Source organism: Microtus pennsylvanicus, chromosome 7, assembly GCF_037038515.1.
Source record: "Microtus pennsylvanicus isolate mMicPen1 chromosome 7, mMicPen1.hap1, whole genome shotgun sequence".
Taxonomy (NCBI): domain Eukaryota; kingdom Metazoa; phylum Chordata; class Mammalia; order Rodentia; family Cricetidae; genus Microtus; species Microtus pennsylvanicus.
This window is the reverse complement of record NC_134585.1, coordinates 75,202,545-75,220,646: the sequence shown is the minus strand read 5'-3', so window position 1 is coordinate 75,220,646 and position 18,102 is coordinate 75,202,545. Positions and strand designations below refer to the sequence as shown.

Genomic DNA, 18,102 nt, shown 5'->3' with positions numbered 1-18,102 from the left:
TGCTGAAATTAAAGGCATTTTCTAATACCTTGGTAAAGGTGAATCATGACAGTTTAGACCAGAGGTTCTCAACCTGTGGGTTGCGACCCCTATGGCAAACCTCTATCTTTAAAAACATTTACCTTACGATGTTTTGTCTTGTTTTGTTTTTTTGTTTCTGTTTTTTCAAGACAAGGTTTCTCTGTGCCTGTCCTGGAACTAGCTCTCGTAGACCAGGCTGGCCTCGAACTCACAGAGATCCACCTGCCTCTGCCTCCCGAGTGCTGGGATTAAAGGCGTGTGCCACCACCGCCCGGATTACATTACGATTAATAACAATAGCAAAAATTACAGTTTTGCAGCAGCAATGAAAATAATCTTATGGTGGGGGGGGGCTCACTGCAACAAGAACTGTATTAAAGGGTCGCAGGATTAGCAAGGTTGAGAAACACTGTTCTAAACTTTAGAGGAACATGGGACTCTGTCCTTCATTATTGGAGTTAATCCTTAATACAGGCTAAAGCGGGTTATTTCCTTTTTTTTTTTTTTTTTGGTTTTCCGAGACAGGGTTTCTCTGTGGTTTAGCTCTTGTAGACCAGGCTGGTCTCGAACTCACAGAGATCTGGCTGCCTCTGCCTCCCAAATGCTGGGATTAAAGGCGTGCGCCACCACCGCCCGGCATAAAGCGGGTTATTTCGAGACTATCGTTTCAGTACCCAGGACACCAATTTTGGAGCCTGGGAGCGGTCTCTCAAGGCCTGAAGCGGTGCAAAGCGACAGCGCCGTAAAAAATTCCACAAGTCGTGAAGAGTCGTGGGGCGGAAGAGTTGCTTTACGGCTCATCCCGCATCTACTGGGCGTGCAAAGCTGGCGGCTTCTGGGTTGCACACGTGTGGCGCTGTCGGTGATTCGTGTGGTAATCCCGCTTGTTGGCGTGGTAGCGCCACCCTGAAGAACGGAGTGGCAGTGTCGGCCTAGGCTCTGGAGCTGATGGAGTTGGCGGCGGAGAAGGAAGGGACTCCGGGAGGAGGTCCCCAGAGGGTAGCGGAGGGGGCGCGGCCGAGACCCGAGGCTGGCGGGGAGGGAGCCTGGGACTTAGGTGGGAGCCCCGAGGCTGGCGATGGAGAGGAGAGGATCGGACTGGCAGGCGTTGAGACCACAGAGGATGCGGAGGAGATAAAGATGGATCTAGCCGTGGTGAAGCAGGAAGTGGTGGACTGGTCAGATGTAGACGGTGGCATCTCGGTCAGCCGCTGGGTGAAGCAGGAGGTGGAGGGCGGGCCTGAGGTGAAGGATGAGAAGGTGGGCGCGCTAGAGGTGAAGCAGGAGACGGATGGTAGCCTGGTGGTGAAAGAGGAGAAGGTGGATGCGCCAGAAGTAAAGGAAGAGAAAGTGAAGGTGAAGGAGGAGGTAACGGACTGGGAAGAAGTGACGGAGGACTTGAACGTAAAACCGGAGTTGTTTGTTGGTCAGAACGTAAAGGAGGAGCAGGTGTTGGAGGGAGTGCGCCTCAAAGAAGAGGATTGCCTCAAGAGAGAAGAGATGGACGGCGCGCAGGTGAAGGAAGAGCCCCAGACGAAACCCCGAGTGGGCTGCAAGAGGAAGTTGGCTATGTCAAGGTAGGGCAGGGAGAAAACCCAGATGGGAAATAGAACATTGTGCGGACGAAGCTACTCTAACAGCAGAGTAAATTAAATCAGGCGCGAAGTGGGTCCCTGAAGTCTGGGTCACTGTGTGAAGGGGCAGTGTCCAGCATGGAATGGTCAACTTAGGGAGAAAATTCTGGGGGTCAGAGACCTTTGTGGAACCAGGTCTTATTAGCTGTGACGCTCTTGTGCAGGGCTTCACCCACTAGAGAAAAGAGGAGTTAGGGGGTATCTAATAAAAGCCAACAATGAAAGGGTGGGCGGAGTTAATAGACAGCCTCCTCTTGAAGTTTTGCACGTGTCCTATGAATGCTTATTCCTTGGCTGTAATTTCTTTAGTGTGTTCGTGCAGTGGCACAGAGAACCAAAACTGTGATCAGATTCTGTCTCAAACAGCTCGGACTGTCTGAACTGAATCTATGGGGTGAGCGGTGGTTGAGAAGATGAGTAATACCATCCCTGGCTTATTCTGGTGTCCGTTCTAAAGTAGATGTGAACTTTTGGAAAAGGCATACATTACTGTTAAATTTAGCCTTGTCTCATTCTATCTTGTTTTGCTGGTGTATATGCTTTTATAATATCCAAATGTAACATCTAGGCACACACAAAATCTCCATAATTACAGATTTAAAAATAATCACCCATTCATTTATTCTGTAATTGCAGCAGAAAAGCCAAAATGAGATTTTCCCCATATTATATATTGTTTTCTCGAATTGCATTTTATCGTAAATGTCATTTGCAGACATTTTTATAATTTTCAATGACAGCTGTCAAATATTTTATCAGAGTTGCTGGCCCATGCTTCTTTGCGTTGCCTGCCTTGATGTCTATGGGTCGGCATTTAGAGATTGTAAGTAGAGTTAGTGTTTGAGTATTAAGTCACAGGTGCGCTTTTACAGGTGTGGAACTTGTGGGACGGAAGAAGCGAAGTACCGATGTCCACGTTGCATGCGCTATTCCTGCAGGTAGATACATAACTTCCTACCTTATCCCCACCTCTCTGCACTCAACTTCGGGTACAGAGCTGCTTCCTGTTTGCTCCCGCAGTTTGCGCTGCGTAAAGAAGCACAAAGCAGAGCTGACTTGTAACGGCGTCCGCGATAGAACTGCCTATGTCTCACTGCAGCAGTTTACTGAGATGAATCTGCTGAGTGGTGAGTCCTTCTGTGCACAGCAGGTAAATGCTTCCCAGCCGCCGGCACATGTCACTTACTCATTTTTCCATTCTGAAATTAGACTATCGATTCTTGGAAGACGTGGCAAGAACAGCAGACCAGGTTTCAAGAGATACTTTCTTGAAAAGGCCAAAGCGCAAAAAATATGTAAGTATTTCCATTGATCTTCTCAAGTTCAAATTTCTTGCAATCAGTTTATTTGTAAACCTCTCGGCTGTATCACGTGGCCACTGTGATCTGGGACTGTCCTGGTAGTCGAGACAGATCCTTACCTTGAGGAGTCTGTCATGTAGGGGGGAGTTATAGGCGTGGGAGAGTCAGAATATGTAGAATAACAAATATAATAATCTCACAGGCTTAAGTGCATGTGGAAAATTAGGATGGATCAAAAGACTAAAGAGAACAGAGTGATGTGTGAGGGGCATAAGCTCTTCAGGGGATGATTGTCAGCACAGTGGTAGAGGGGACGGCTAGGCAGTGGCCGTAATGGTATGAAAGAGACAGAGACATTTGGAAGAAAACTCTTCTGGGTAGAAATATAAGCAAAAGTGGCACAAGCCTGTGACGCCACACTTGGAGGAAGACATTGCAAGACTTTGACCGAACAAGATGCAGGTAGGGAACTGATGTTTATGTTCAGGGATTACAAGGGGCAGGGTGACTGAAGCATGGTGAGTGGGGAGGGATACTAAACAGAGCCTAGGGTGCCTGGAAGAGTTCCCAGGGAGGCTGGGTGTGGTGGTGCCTTTAGTGTAGCACTCAGGAAGCCGAGAGAGAGGCGAGTCTCTTGAGTTCCAGGCCATGCAGGCATATATGAGACCTTTGTTTGTTTGTTTGTTCTGAGACAGGGTTTCTTTCTGTAGCTATAGCTGTCCTGGAACTGCATCTGTAGACCAGGGTGGCCTCGAACTCACAGAGATCCACCTGTCTCCCCAGTGGTGGGATTAAAGGTGTATGCCACCACTGCCCAGCTGAGACCTTTTCTCAAAAAAGAAAAAAACCTGGCAGTAGTGTGCACGCCTTTAATCCCAGAACTCTGGAAGCAGAGGTAAGCAAATTTCTGAGGCCATCGTGATCTACAGAGAGAGGACAGCCAGGGATACACAGAGAAACCCTGCCTCAAAAAACAAACATCAGCAGCAAAGAAACAAGACAACGGAGGAGTTGAGCATGTTTTGGTCTTTAAAAGAGCTTTCTTGAGCCTGGAGAGCCGGCTCAGCAGTTAATCACCGGGTGATCTTGCAGGGGACTGTGGACTAGACAGAGATGAACACACCCGTTCCAGAGGTCCACACGCATGATGCAAAATACATACAAGAAGATAAACACTCATGCACATAAATATTTTTTAAAAAAGGATCACTTTTGCTGCTTAGTTAAGGAACCACAGTGGAAGATTGAAGCACGAAGAATAGGTTCAGGGGTGTCTGCCATATGAGAGGTGGTGGTGGTGGCGGCGGCTTGAGTGTGCTGTGATTCCAGTTTTGACAAAACAGTTAATACGACCCTGTGTCCTAACACATGTAGTCTTCATATTCTTACATCCCTTAAACACTAGGAAAATCAAAGATTACACATGTGAGATGTTATAATACTGTGATGGACTCAGAGATGGTCCCATCCCTCCCCCTCCCCGCCCCCGCAGACAGGGCTTCTCTGTAGCTTTGGAGCCTACCCTGGAACTAGCTCTTGTAGACCAGGCTGCCCTCGAACTCACAGAATCCACCTGCCTCTGCCTCCCAAGTGGTGGGATTAAATCACCGCCCAGCCTGATGTTAGAATTTTTCACACACCTGTATTATTGGTACCAAGATGATAACACACATGTAGAAAGTTACCAATACCTACTACTATTCAGGTTAAGTTAAGCATCACTAAGTTCTATTTTTATTGTAAAATACAACATAGATTTAAAAATCATAAAATGGCTCGGTTGTGGTGGTAGCACTAGGGAGACAAAGGCAGGTGGATCTCTGTGTAAGTTCGAGGCTACAGAGAAACCCTGCCTCGAAAAACAAACAAACAAGCCGGCACGCGCCTTTAATCCCAGCCCTTGGGAGGCAGAGGCAGGTAGATCTCTGTTAGTTCGAGGCCAGCCTGGTCTACAAGAGCTAGTTCCAGGACAGGAACCAAAAGCTATGGAGAAACCCTGTCTCGAAAAATCCAAAAAAAAAAAAAAAAAAGAAAAGAAAAACAAACAATCATAAAATGGAAATACAGTGTAACGATTAATGATATAATGAGAATCTGAAACTGGGGCTGGGCCTGGGACAAGATGTTCCTGGAGTTCCTTTGTCACTCTCTGGTGTTCCTCACTGCCCAAGTCGCCTTTCGAGTTGTCTTAGAAACACAACCTTTGCTTATTCTGTTATTCATAGAACAAATTTTCAGTAACAACCAAAACAACACCAGCTTTAAAACAATGCTGTTGGGAATCTTTGGCTTTGAATTATGGTCTGCTGGTATGTGCTCTCTGAGGGATTATACTTGAACGTGGAGTTGTCTTGTTGAGCTTTGCTCAAGTCCTTAACTGGATGTTAGTAGAGCTTACTCTGTAGTGGTTATTACTGGTTTCCTTTCATTCGCTTTTTTCCTTTTTTCAGGTGGAAGGGGGTGCTGGGGGAGTTAAAGACAAGGTTCCCATCTGTAGTCTTGTTCTGGAACTCACTCTGTAGACCAGGCTAGCCTCAAACTCAGAGATTCACCTGCCTCTGCCTCCTAAGTGCTGGGATTAAAGGTGTGCACCACCACCGCCTGGCATATTATTACCAGTTCTCATTCTGGCCAGTATGTCTAAATTTCCTTCAGCTTTTAATAGAATTGTGTTGGATTTTAGTTTTACCATTCACTTTCTCCTTTTGAGAAGGAAAGCATTTTATCGAGCATTTGGATTTCCACTTGGTGTGCCTAAGCCTGGTTCATCATCTTGTTCAGCTTCTGGTTCCCTTGGTCTGAGAGTCAGTGTGTGCAGACACTTGCCGTGGCACACGTGTGGAGGTCAGAGGACAGCCTCTGGTGCGGCTTTCTTACCTCTTCTCCTGGCTCCCATCTCTCCATAGGCAACTGGGATAGCAGACTTGGCTGTAGCGGCGTAAACGAATGCAGACAGTTTGTAAAGATATATATAGTTTTAATGTAGAAATAGACTTACAGAACCACCGTTCCCGCGGAGACCAGGAGAGTAGAAGAGGAAGCTCGGAGCACGCTCGCCAAATTTATAGGCAGACATTAGCCCGAGGCGAACACGCCCCCTAAGGGGCGGGACTTATCCCTACATCTCCCCTTTTTGTCTAAATAAGACAGAACTAAACCAAATACAACTACATACAATAACAACAAATAATAAATATAACAAACAATATTGAGAACAAAAGCTTTGCTAAACATTCTATCTCAAGGAGTCCAAATAATGTAAAGAGTAACTACAATTATATAATCTTCAACTCAGTCAAAGATCTGAGAAGGGAATAAACACTACTCAACAAACGAGATATATCCAAAATGTGCAACAATTGACAGACAACTGACTACCTGGGCAATCACCCAAAGTCTCGTTTGCAATGTTGAGTCAACCAATTTTGGCTAAGGCCTAACATAACTGACATACCATTATTAAAGGCAAGGAACTTTTCAAAACTATCTTACCCTGTCTTGGCAGGATATGACAGTCCTGTTTTATCTTTTGATGCACGCTCTGTATCTGTGTCAGTGGTTGAGGTATAGGCAATTCTTTGCCCAAAGGCCAGTTCTGCCAAATAGAAAGGCTCCAGGTGGAGTGTCTTTGGTGCTCAACATTCTCTCGGGAATGGAGTGGTGTTGCCAGGAGCAATTGTGTCTCACTATCACGAAACTCTGAGTTAGATTAAAGGCCATTTTCTACAGCTCTTTGAAGAGGTTGAAGATTATCTATCTATACTGAGTATAATCTCTATATATCTAAAGAACCTGATTAGTCTGATTATAAATGACAAACTTAGATGACTATTTATCTATATAATTCTCAATATCTATCTAACTTAAAGACAAAGACAATAAACAACTGTGTAACAAATGAGGATAATGACCTCCAAATATAAACACTGTACAAATATACATTGCAATATGGTAAATATATATCAATGCACAAACATTATATAAGTATCTTAATCAGAGGTAGAAATGTACATCGCAATATGGTAAATGTATACAATATATATATCAATACAATATATGTCAATACATAAAAATGTTTTAAACAGACATAGAAACATGCATGCATACAATAGTCAATATAATTTAACTTTGTTTCAATATACAAGAATTGATACCAATATATTTGTCTAAAAGCAGTAACTCACAATTATAAATCTATAATCCCATCATTCCCTCTTTTTTTTTTTCAAAATGATCCCTGAGCTTATAAAATTCCTCCCCCAACCTCCCAACCCCTAAATGATGTCCCTAAACCCAGGGGTAAACTTTACTGGGAGAGGGGACGTCGTCCTCTAGAATTACTTCCAGCTGTCATGGGGGCGACGTTCTTTCTGGGGGATCCTGTGAAAGTAAAATGATGGTTAAATTTCAAGATCAATGTCTTTTAAAATTGCAAATAGTCTCTGAGTATTTTGTGGAGGTCTGGCCAGAATGTTGTACAAGATGTGCACCATTTCAGCTAACCAAGTTGGGATCGTCTTGTGCAGCTGGTATCCAAAACAGGTCTTGTAGTAGCGCTATCAGTATCATGACGTCATATCAACCAGGTAGAGTTGTTGTTGTGGGGCCCCATCTTCTTCCTGGAAACTTCAAATGTCACTTCGGGAAAAACTCATTGTTCATTGTGAAAAACTTAAACATTAATCATATAGACATATATATACATACATATATATATTCAATAAAAGGCATGATATATATATTCAATGAAAAGTATGATAGATATGAAGAAAAGCAAGGATGTTTTCTAAACTCATATTTCTTTCTGTCTCATATCATGGCTCTTGACATGAGACAGAAACTCCAGAAACTCTGGAGTTTTTCTCTTACTAACAGGCTTGGAATTGGAGAAGGACTGAGCCAGAGTCCAACTTCAAAACCAGCTCTATATATTTATAAAGAAATGTTTAATAAGATATATAAATAAAAATTAATACTTACAAAATGTGTCCATCCATCAGTAATTAAATATTCAGGGTTCCTTAATTTCTTTGAAGATGAGTGTTTTCCTGTGGAGTTAAGAAAAGAACCCCGCCTCCAAACCTATCTGTATTTCTTACCATCAGTATGTTCGCCATCCTTATGAAAGAATTGTTATTTATCTTTTCCAAGTGGCTTCTCTTCTTCAAACCGAACCTTTATTAATTTTGATGGTATCCACAATTTTTCCTCACCTGTGGAGATAAGAGCAAAACCCCTTCCCCAACGTAGCACATATCCTGGCTTCCATTGTGAGGTCAGCACATCCTTGAAATAAACTGGTTGATTTAGTTCAGTAGACTTTTCCATTATCCAATGTCTTTCTGCAGCCGTTGTTCCCTTCTCATTAGCGTTGAGAAAATTCAAGGTTAACAAAGCATTATGTAGCCTATTTCTAGGGGTGTTTTCCACCCCTTTCTGTTTGTTCAACATATCTTTTATAGTTCGATTTGATCTTTCTATGACTGCTTGACCTGTAGGATTGTATGGTATACCTGTAACATGCTTGATATTGTAATAATCAAAAAACCGTTTCATTTTCCTAGAAACATAAGCAGGACCATTGTCCGTTTTTATTTGTGTAGGTATACCCATGATAGCCATGACTTCTAATAAATGAGTGATTACTGAATCAGCTTTTTCTGAACTTAAAGCAGTTGCCCACTGAAAGCCTGAATAAGTGTCAATGGTGTGATGAACATATTTTAATTTGCCAAATTCTGCAAAGTGGAACACATCCATCTGCCAGATTTCATTCCTTTGGGTGCCCTTTGGGTGCCCTTTGGATTAGCCCCTGCAGGCAGTGGCGTTTGGTTATAGAAAGAGCAAGTAGGGCATTTCTTTACAATCTCCTTAGCTTGTTGCCATGTAATTGAAAACTCTTTCTTCAAACCTTTGCTATTAACATGATGTTTTTTATGAAATTCAGAGGCTTGTAGCACACTACCAATCAGTAATTGATCAATTTCTGCATTACCTTGTGCTAGAGGACCTGGCAGACCCGTATGGGATCGGATGTGTGTTATGTACATAAGGCAAAGCCTGTTCCTGATCAAATCTTGAACCTGGAGAAACAATGAGGTTAGTTCAGTATCATCAGGTATAAATTCAGCAGTTTCAATATGTAAAATAACTCTTTCTGCGTATTGTGAATCTGTAACTATATTAATAGGTTCTTTAAAATCCCTTAGCACCATAAGAATGGCATATAATTCTGCCTTCTGGACAGAATTATACGGACTTTGTTCCACCTTATCCAAGTCTTCTGATTTGTAACCTGCCTTCCCTGATTTATTGGCATCAGTATAGAATGTACGGGCTCCAGTTATTGGAGCATCACGGACGATTCGAGGAAGAATCCAAGAAGTTCTCTTTATGAAGTTAAGCCGCTTGCTTTTTGGATAGTTGTTATTAATGTCTCCCAAAAAATTAGCACAAGCTCTTTGCCATGGTTCATTATCTTCCCATAATTTCTTTAGTTCATCAGCAGTGAAGGGCACTATAATTTCTGCTGGGTCTATGCCTGCTAGTTGACGAAGTCTCAGCTTGCCTTTTATAATTAACTCAGAGACTTTTTCCACATAAGTTTTCAGTTTCTTACTTGGTTTATGTGGTAAAAAGATCCATTCCAAAATAATATCATCTCTCTGCATTAAAATTCCTGTAGGAGAAATTTTTGATGGTAGTATGACAAGAATACAATCGAGCTCTGGATTCACCCTGTCCACGTGTGCCTGTTGTAATTTTTCCTCAATCATTGTCAGTTCCTTTTCTGCTTCAGCTGTTAATTCTCTGGGACTGTTTAAATCTTTATCACCATCCAAGGTTTTGTTCAAATGAATTATTAGATCAGGTGTTATTCCAATAGCTGGTCGTAGACTGGAAATGTCTCCTAACAGTCTTTGAAAGTCATTAAGAGTCCGTAGGCGATCTCTCCTAATTTGTGCTTTTTGTGTCTTAATTTTTTGCAAACCTATTTTATAACCTAAATAATTAACAGAATCTCCCTTCTGAATCTTTTCAGGAGCGATTTGCAATCCCCATTTAGGTAAAAGTATCTTTATTTCTTCAAACAGTCTGTTCAAGGTATCCATGTTTGAATCGGATAACAAGATGTCGTCCATGTAATGGTATACTATAGATTTGGGAAATTTCTTGCGTATTATTTGCAATGGTTGGTTCACAAAATATTGGCACAGGGAGGGGCTATTTAACATACCCTGGGGGAGAACGGTCCAGTGGTACCTCCTCGAAGGTTGAGAATTGTTATAAGTAGGCACTGTGAAGGCAAATTTTTCTCTATCTTCTTTTTGCAAAGGTATGGTGAAAAAACAATCCTTTAAATCAATAACTATGAGAGGCCATCCTTTTGGTAATAAAGAGGGCAAAGGAATTCCAGATTGCAGAGGGCCCATAGGTTGAATAACCTTGTTGATGGCCCTGAGATCTGTCACCATTCTCCATTTACCTGATTTTTTCTTAACCACAAATACAGGAGAATTCCAAGGGCTGGTAGATTCTTCTATATGTCCAGCATCTAATTGTTCTTGTACCAGCTGTTCTAAAGCCTGTAACTTTTCCTCAGCTAAAGGCCATTGCTTTGTCCATATTGGTTTCTCAGTCAACCATTTTAGAGGCAAGGCTGTTGGTATCTCTGAAGGGACATCAATTGCTTGTTCTTGTACAGCCCGAATGGCCGGTTTTCTCCGTTTGTAATATCTTTTAATATTATTCTCAGAACTATAGGCTCTAGAAGTAGCAGGAATGTTAATTTCGGTATTCCATTGTTGTAATAGGTCACGACCCCATAAATTCATGCGATATTGGCTACATATGGCTTTAATTTTCCTATTTGTCCTTCTGGCCCTATACATTCAACCCATCTCGTGCTCTGCCTTACTCGAGATAGGGTTCCAATTCCCAGGAGCTGAACATTTACATTCTGAAGAGGCCAATACGGATGCCAAGATTCTGGGGTAATGATACTTACATCAGCACCTGTGTCCAGCAGGCCAGTAATAAAAATGCCATTTACACACACTCTCAGTTTAGGTCTTTGATCATTTATAGAAGTTTGCCAAAACACACGTAACTTATCTTTCTGATCATTATTGCTTGTAACAGTAGGCATGGGGCTTCCTAATTGTCCTGATGAGGCACGTTCTCTGCAGAAACTGGATATGACTGAACCATGTTTGCCATGGGGGCCTGTGAGGCCCCCCCTCTCACGTTTCCTGACTGTATCAGGTTGCCTTGTCTATCTCTTGTAGACCTGCATTCATTCGTCCAATGTCTGCCTTTTCCACATCTTCTACATAAACCTGAAGGCTGAGTCCTCCTATTTCTGTTATTTCTAGAAGATGCATCATTATTATTATTTCTGAAAGATGCATTATTATTATTATTATTTCTGAAAATCCGTTGTCTACAATTCCTTTTCATATGACCCATTTTGCCACAATTAAAACATTTGGTATTCTGGTGTCTCCTTTTACCATTGGAAATTGCTTCTTCTACCCATGCTTCAGTGCCATAATCAAACGTATCAACATTGAGTGTATGCAAGACCCATTCTTCCAAAGGCGCTGATCTGAGCTTTAAAGGCCCCAAAATCCTTTTGCATTCCACATTTGCATTTTCATAAGCCAAAGACTCAATCATTATACGTCTTGCTTCTGGGTCAGATATCCCTATTTGTACAGCCTTAGTTAATCTTTGTAAAAAGTCACTAAAGGGTTCTCTCTGACCCTGTTTAACTCTGACAAATGATTCTATTCTCTGTCCTGGGTCTTGTACCCTGTCCCAAGCCCTTAAGGCTGCTGTAGTACACATGGAGAGTGTGTTTTCATCCAAATTAGCTTGTTCCTGAGGGTCGGAAAAGAGCCCTTCACCTAGAATTTTATCTAGGGAAATGTCAATTCCCTTTGCTTTTTCCTGCTGTTCTAAGAGTTTAGCCTCTTGCCTGAATAAGCATTGCCATTTCAATTGTGGTCCACTCTCAAGTACTGCAGAGCTCAGCTGGAGCCAGTCCAAGGGGGTTGCTTTGTTTGTCGTGGCCCAAGATCTTAGCATCTCTTTAACAAAAGAGGCTTGCATCCCAAAAGTCATGACAGCCTGTTTAATTTCCTTGAGGTCATTCATACGGACAGGCTCCCATGTATCCTCCTTGATGACCCTAGGGTTTCTGGAACCAACCACCTTCTCTGTTGTTATTACTGGAAAGGCAGGTAGAGCTGTCGGTAGAGCTTTGTGGAAATTGTCCCGGAGAGATTTACCCACAGATGTAGTTAAAATTTGCCCTTCTACCCTTTGCTCTTCTTCATCAGAATTTAGAAATTCCTCAATCTTTTCAATTCTATTCACTATTGCCTTCTGCAATGTCTGAATCTCCTGTCCAGAATTATGTTCCAAAGCCTTCATTGAGGATTCTAAAGTATGAAGTTTGTCCGTTAGAGATAACATCTTATCTTTGGACATAATTTTTATGGCATAAACTGTGCCTTCTTGTATTGACACTCTTTCCATCAATTTGTCATAAGCTTTAGACAAAATCCAATTGTCACATTCAGCAGTTTTGATTCTCTCAGTTAATGTTTCATTTCCTACAGAAAGGGACTGAATCTTATTGTCCAAATCAGCTGTTCCCTCTTCCATAGTAATGAATTTCTTCTTAATATCAGCCACTAATGTTTCAGTTCCTACAGAGAGGGACTGAACCTTACGATCCAGATCAGCTGTTCCCTCTTCCATAGTAATGAATTTCTCCTTAACATCAGCCTGGAGAGCCTCAAACTGATTCTTGAGAAGATTGTTATCAGCCTGGAGAACTTCAAACCGATTCTCGAGAAGATTGTTATCAGTCTGGAGAACTCCAAACTGATTCTTGAGAAGATTGTTATCAGTCTGGAGAACTTCAAACTGATTCTTGAGAAGATTGTTATCAGTCTGGAGAACTTCAAACTGATTCTTGAGAAGATTGTTATCAGTCTGGAGAACTTCAAACTGATTCTTGAGAAGATTGTTATCATTCTCAATTGTTTTTAAGCGTTCTATCTCTGCCTTAAGAATCCTGGATTCGTCTCGTAAAGACTTTATCATATTTCTATTATCAAACCATTTGGTGCCAATGAAAACTACGAATCCCAGAAGGATCCATAGAGGTGGCGTGACAGACACCTCTTGTAAAATCTCCCACATGGTATAATTAAAAAAACTGTTAAATTCTTGAACAGTAATGTGTTCAGACATTTTATTTATAAAAGAAAAAATTTTTTACCTGCAATGATCGGTTCCTGCTAGTTGTTGGTCTCTGTGTTTTTGGAGCCTGTCCTAGAACTAGCTCTTGTAGACCAGGCTGGCCTCGAACTCACAGAGATCCGCCTGTCTCTGCCTCCCAAGTGCTGGGATTAAAGGCGTGTGCTAACACTGCCTGGCAGGCCTCAAACTCACAGAGATCCGTCTGCCTCTGCTTCCCAAGTGCCGGGATTAAAGGCGTGTGCTACCACTGCCTGGCCGGCCTCAAACTCACAGAGATCCGCCTGCCCTTGCCTCCCAAGTGCTGGTATCAAAAGCGTGTGCCACCACTGCCCTGCCAAGTCACTTTGTGTCAGACCAAATCTGCCGCTGTGGCAGCTTTTGTTGCAAAACCGCAGGTACTTAAACTTCCGCTAATTCAGGCAGTGGGGTTCCGCTGTAAAACTTAGCCAAGGCAGGCAGAATGGGCCTGTGTGGCCGAGTATGTCTCGGACTCGGCACTAGGGCCGGAGTCACGAACTGAAAAACAGCACCCAGGAGGGTGCTGTGTTAGCTAGCGGGCTACCCGCTTGAGTCGAGGGCAAAATAGCCCGACGTTGGACGCCAAAATGTAGTGGCGTAAACGAATGCAGACAGTTTGTAAAGATATATATAGTTTTAATGTAGAAATAGACTTACAGAACCACCGTTCCCGCGGAGACCAGGAGAGTAGAAGAGGAAGCTCGGAGCACGCTCGCCAAATTTATAGGCAGACATTAGCCCGAGGCGAACACGCCCCCTAAGGGGCGGGACTTATCCCTACACTTGGCTCTCACACCAGGCTTTGTGCAGTAAACTACCCACTGAGTTCTCCATGCTTGTGCAGTAAACTACCCACTGAGGCGTCGTTAGCCTGCTGAGCTGTCTTTGTGGGGTTTAGATACTGGTCAATACTTGATGGGATGTTATAAACTTTTGTATGGTTTGTCTTTCACTATTGGTGAGCGTGCCTTCATTTTAGTCTAAGTGTTATCTTTTGCTCATTTCCTTTCCAGGTAGTATTCTGTGTTTGTCAGGGAGCCCTTTCCTGTGCGTGCTCAGCTGCAGTACTGCTCAGGTGGCCTGCGGTCCTGTGCGTGCTCAGCTGCAGTGCTGCTCAGGTGGCCTGCTGTCCCGTGCATACACAGCTGCAGTGCTGCTCAGGTGGCCTGCTGTCCCGTGCATACACAGCTGCAGTACTGCTCAGGTGGCCTGCTGTCCTGTGTGTGTGCAGCTGCAGTACTGCTCAGGTGGCCTGCTGTCCTCTGTGTGCACAGCTGCAGTGCTGCTCAGGTGGCCTGCTGTCCTGTGCATGCTCAGCTGCAGTACTGCTCAGGTGGCCTGCTGTCCCGTGCATACACAGCTGCAGTACTGCTCAGGTGGCCTGCTGTCCTCTGTGTGCACAGCTGCAGTGCTGCTCAGGTGGCCTGCTGTCCTGTGCATGCTCAGCTGCAGTACTGCTCAGGTGGCCTGCTGTCCCGTGCATACACAGCTGCAGTACTGCTCAGGTGGCCTGCTGTCCTGTGTGTGCTCAGCTGCAGTGCTGCTCAGGTGGCCTGCTGTCCTCTGTGTGCTCAGCTGCAGTGCTGCTCAGGTGGCCTGCTGTCCTGTGCGTGCTCAGCTGCAGTGCTGCTCAGGTGGCCTGCTGTCCTGTGTGTGCTCAGCTGCAGTGCTGCTCAGGTGGCCTGCTGTCCCGTGCATACACAGCTGCAGTGCTGCTCGGGTGGCCTGCTGTCCCGTGCATACACAGCTGCAGTACTGCTCAGGTGGCCTGCTGTCCCGTGCATACACAGCTGCAGTACTGCTCAGGTGGCCTGCTGTCCCGTGCATACACAGCTGCAGTACTGCTCAGGTGGCCTGCTGTCCTGTGTGTGCTCAGCTGCAGTGCTGCTCAGGTGGCCTGCTGTCCCGTGTGTGCTCAGCTGCAGTGCTGCTCAGGTGGCCTGCTGTCCCGTGTGTGCTCAGCTGCAGTACTGCTCAGGTGGCCTGCTGTCCTGTGCATACATAGCTGCAGTGCTGCTCGGGTGTGGCCTGCTGTCCTGTGTGTGCTCAGCTGCAGTGCTGCTCAGGTGGCCTGCTGTCCTGTGTGTGTGCAGCTGCAGTACTGCTCAGGTGGCCTGCTGTCCTCTGTGTGCTCAGCTGCAGTGCTGCTCAGGTGGCCTGCTGTCCTGTGCATGCTCAGCTGCAGTGCTGCTCAGGTGGCCTGCTGTCCCGTGCATACACAGCTGCAGTACTGCTCAGGTGGCCTGCTGTCCCGTGCATACACAGCTGCAGTACTGCTCAGGTGGCCTGCTGTCCCGTGCATACACAGCTGCAGTACTGCTCAGGTGGCCTGCTGTCCTGTGTGTGCTCAGCTGCAGTACTGCTCAGGTGGCCTGCTGTCCTGTGTGTGCTCAGCTGCAGTGCTGCTCAGGTGGCCTGCTGTCCCGTGCATACACAGCTGCAGTACTGCTCAGGTGGCCTGCTGTCCTGTGTGTGCTCAGCTGCAGTGCTGCTCAGGTGGCCTGCTGTCCTGTGCATGCTCAGCTGCAGTGCTGCTCAGGTGGCCTGCTGTCCTGTGCGTGCTCAGCTGCAGTACTACCCTTCCTTTGAGTGATTTTTATTTTCTTAGCTCAATAGTCGGCTCAGTTGTTAATTTTAACATTGAGAATCTGGTGGAGTTACCTTCTTGAACTTAATAACCAACTCAGGGTGGAGTAACATATGTTAGAGACATGTATTTTTATATCTTATTTTGTTCCCCTCTTTGTATAGCTTTATTCGATTATAAATTGTAAGGTATTCTGAAATTAACTTATGTTTGGCTTTATTGCTAGCTATTCTTTATGAAAAATCGTGCCCGAAAGCAAGGTATTTTCTTGAGGCTTCTACCCAACGGATTCAGCAAGAGGAAAGAGAACTCAACAGTTTTTGACCATAGGTAGGTCTCTCGCTTTTACTATATAGCTGTTCTGATTTGATGGGGAATAACCTCTAGGATTTGGTTTGCTTTAGAACATTGCTAACAAAAATGTGATCTGTAAACTGTTACTGGATGACAAGAGAGAGTGATATTTGCTGTCCTCCGACTAGTCAAGATTTGGGGATGTGTTTGTTATCTCGATGTCCTTTGAGAAGCTTCTGGAATGTTAGTGTACATAACAGATCAGTAACTGTACTTGTAGTTTAATCTCAGTAAGTTGGAATTTGGTGACATATTTCTGATAGTGCCTCAGTAATGCTTGTGACTGGTTTGGAATTTGAAAGCATGCATTTCTAATGGTGACCACCAAGGCTCCCGGCTAAGAACCTGCTTAGTAGTAGTGTTGTGGAGTTCTCTCTGAGACCTAGAGCATCAGAATATGTCGGGTCTTATTGCCTAACTTCAGTCAGAACTGTCAGTTCTGACTCAGGTGATTTCCCATCTCAGTCTCCCAAGTAGTTGGGACTGTAGGCTTGCAACCATGTGTACCTCGGCCTCTTGTTTATGATCAGAATCATGATCAATTTTATTTAATAAAACTTCTACCATTCCAAACTATGTTATGTAATTAGAAAATGGCATTATTCATTTGATTTGTGATTTAAGGCATAATATTAGTGAGATTGATTCTCCTTGTTCATGGTTGGTTTCCAAAGTAAAGTAATTACCTACTTTTATCTAATGTGGGATTGTGTACTTTGAAACCAACACACAGAATTTGGCATACTTCAGAGTAACCAGTTTGTGCCTTGTCCATAGATAATGTGCTACTTGGCGACTGTCATCCCAGGTTAGTTCTTGGGGCTCCAGGTGTAGCGCTGTGTCTCTGGATAAGGAATGTGGGGAAGATTGTTCCATCAGTCACTGGGTTTAGTGGCTTCATTTTAATTGTGGGCCATTCCAAGATAGCAAACCGAACACTTGTGCCCTAATGTTTTCCTTGTGAAATTACAGAGATGTGAGGCTGGTCTTGTATTTGTAGTGTTTTGTCTCCAGTAGTTAAATACACTTTGGTTGAAGCTATTGACCTGTACTGAGGACATTTAAATATGTTGTTTGCATTACAGACATTCTGTATTATGTTACACCTTGTAGTTTGTGTCTATAACCATGGGGGAAATACTTTCCTGATTTCTGTTTTAAATACTCTGGCTTCAAATCTCATTTACAACTAGCTCTGCAACCCACATCTTTCTGTCTGTGCACTGCCTGTGCAGCATTTTCCTCAGGAGGGAAAGGGGAGTAGGGTTTTTTTGTTCGTTTGGTTTTGTATTTTGTTGTTTTGGTTTATTTTATTTTATTTTTTTTTTTTTTGGTTTCTGGTTTTTGGAGACAGGGTTTCTCTGTAGCTTTGGAGCCTGTCCTGGAACTAGCTCTTGTAGACCAGGCTGGCCTTGAACTCAGAGATCCTCCTGCCTCTGCCTCCCAAGTGCTAGGATTAAAGGTGTGTAATACCACTGCCTGGCAAGGGGAGTAGTTTTATTGTGCCTACATGGCTAATGTTTATGTCCTTTTAGGGTCCTTTTTTTCCCTTTTAAATTTCCTTAGTGGAGGCCTGTAAAGAACGTGAGCCAGGCATGGTGGTACATCATTACCCCAGCACTCAAGAGACTGAAATATGGTGACCACAAGTCCCAGGCCACACAGAGAGTGTAGTGAGACCCTGCCTGAGAAAAGAAACCTTTTAAATTTTATGGTGTACTTTCCAGGTTTGTCTGTTAATAGTTTAGTTTCTTTTCCTTTTATGTATTTGTTTATTTTTCCTTTGAGGCAGGGTCTTGTCCAGCCCAGGCTGTCCTGGACTCACTGTTGTTCACTTGTGATCTCCTGCTTCTTCCTCTGGAGACTGGGATGCAGATGTGTGTGCTAGTGCACCACTGTCTAGGAGGAGGGT

General features: G+C 44.0%; 1 protein-coding gene across 1 annotated transcript in view; it reads left to right on the top strand.

The window, feature by feature from the left end:
* The first annotated feature begins 802 nt into the window (after positions 1-802).
* The window catches only part of Znhit6 (zinc finger HIT-type containing 6), a 42,927-nt gene continuing 25,627 nt past the window's right edge, over positions 803-18,102 (top strand). Inside the window, exons 1-5 of the mRNA XM_075981150.1 lie at positions 803-1,598; positions 2,528-2,593; positions 2,676-2,782; positions 2,865-2,950; positions 16,063-16,166. Coding sequence (XP_075837265.1) covers positions 970-1,598; positions 2,528-2,593; positions 2,676-2,782; positions 2,865-2,950; positions 16,063-16,166 — 992 coding nt within the window. The 5' untranslated portion in view covers positions 803-969. The remainder of the gene's footprint in view (positions 1,599-2,527; positions 2,594-2,675; positions 2,783-2,864; positions 2,951-16,062; positions 16,167-18,102) is intronic.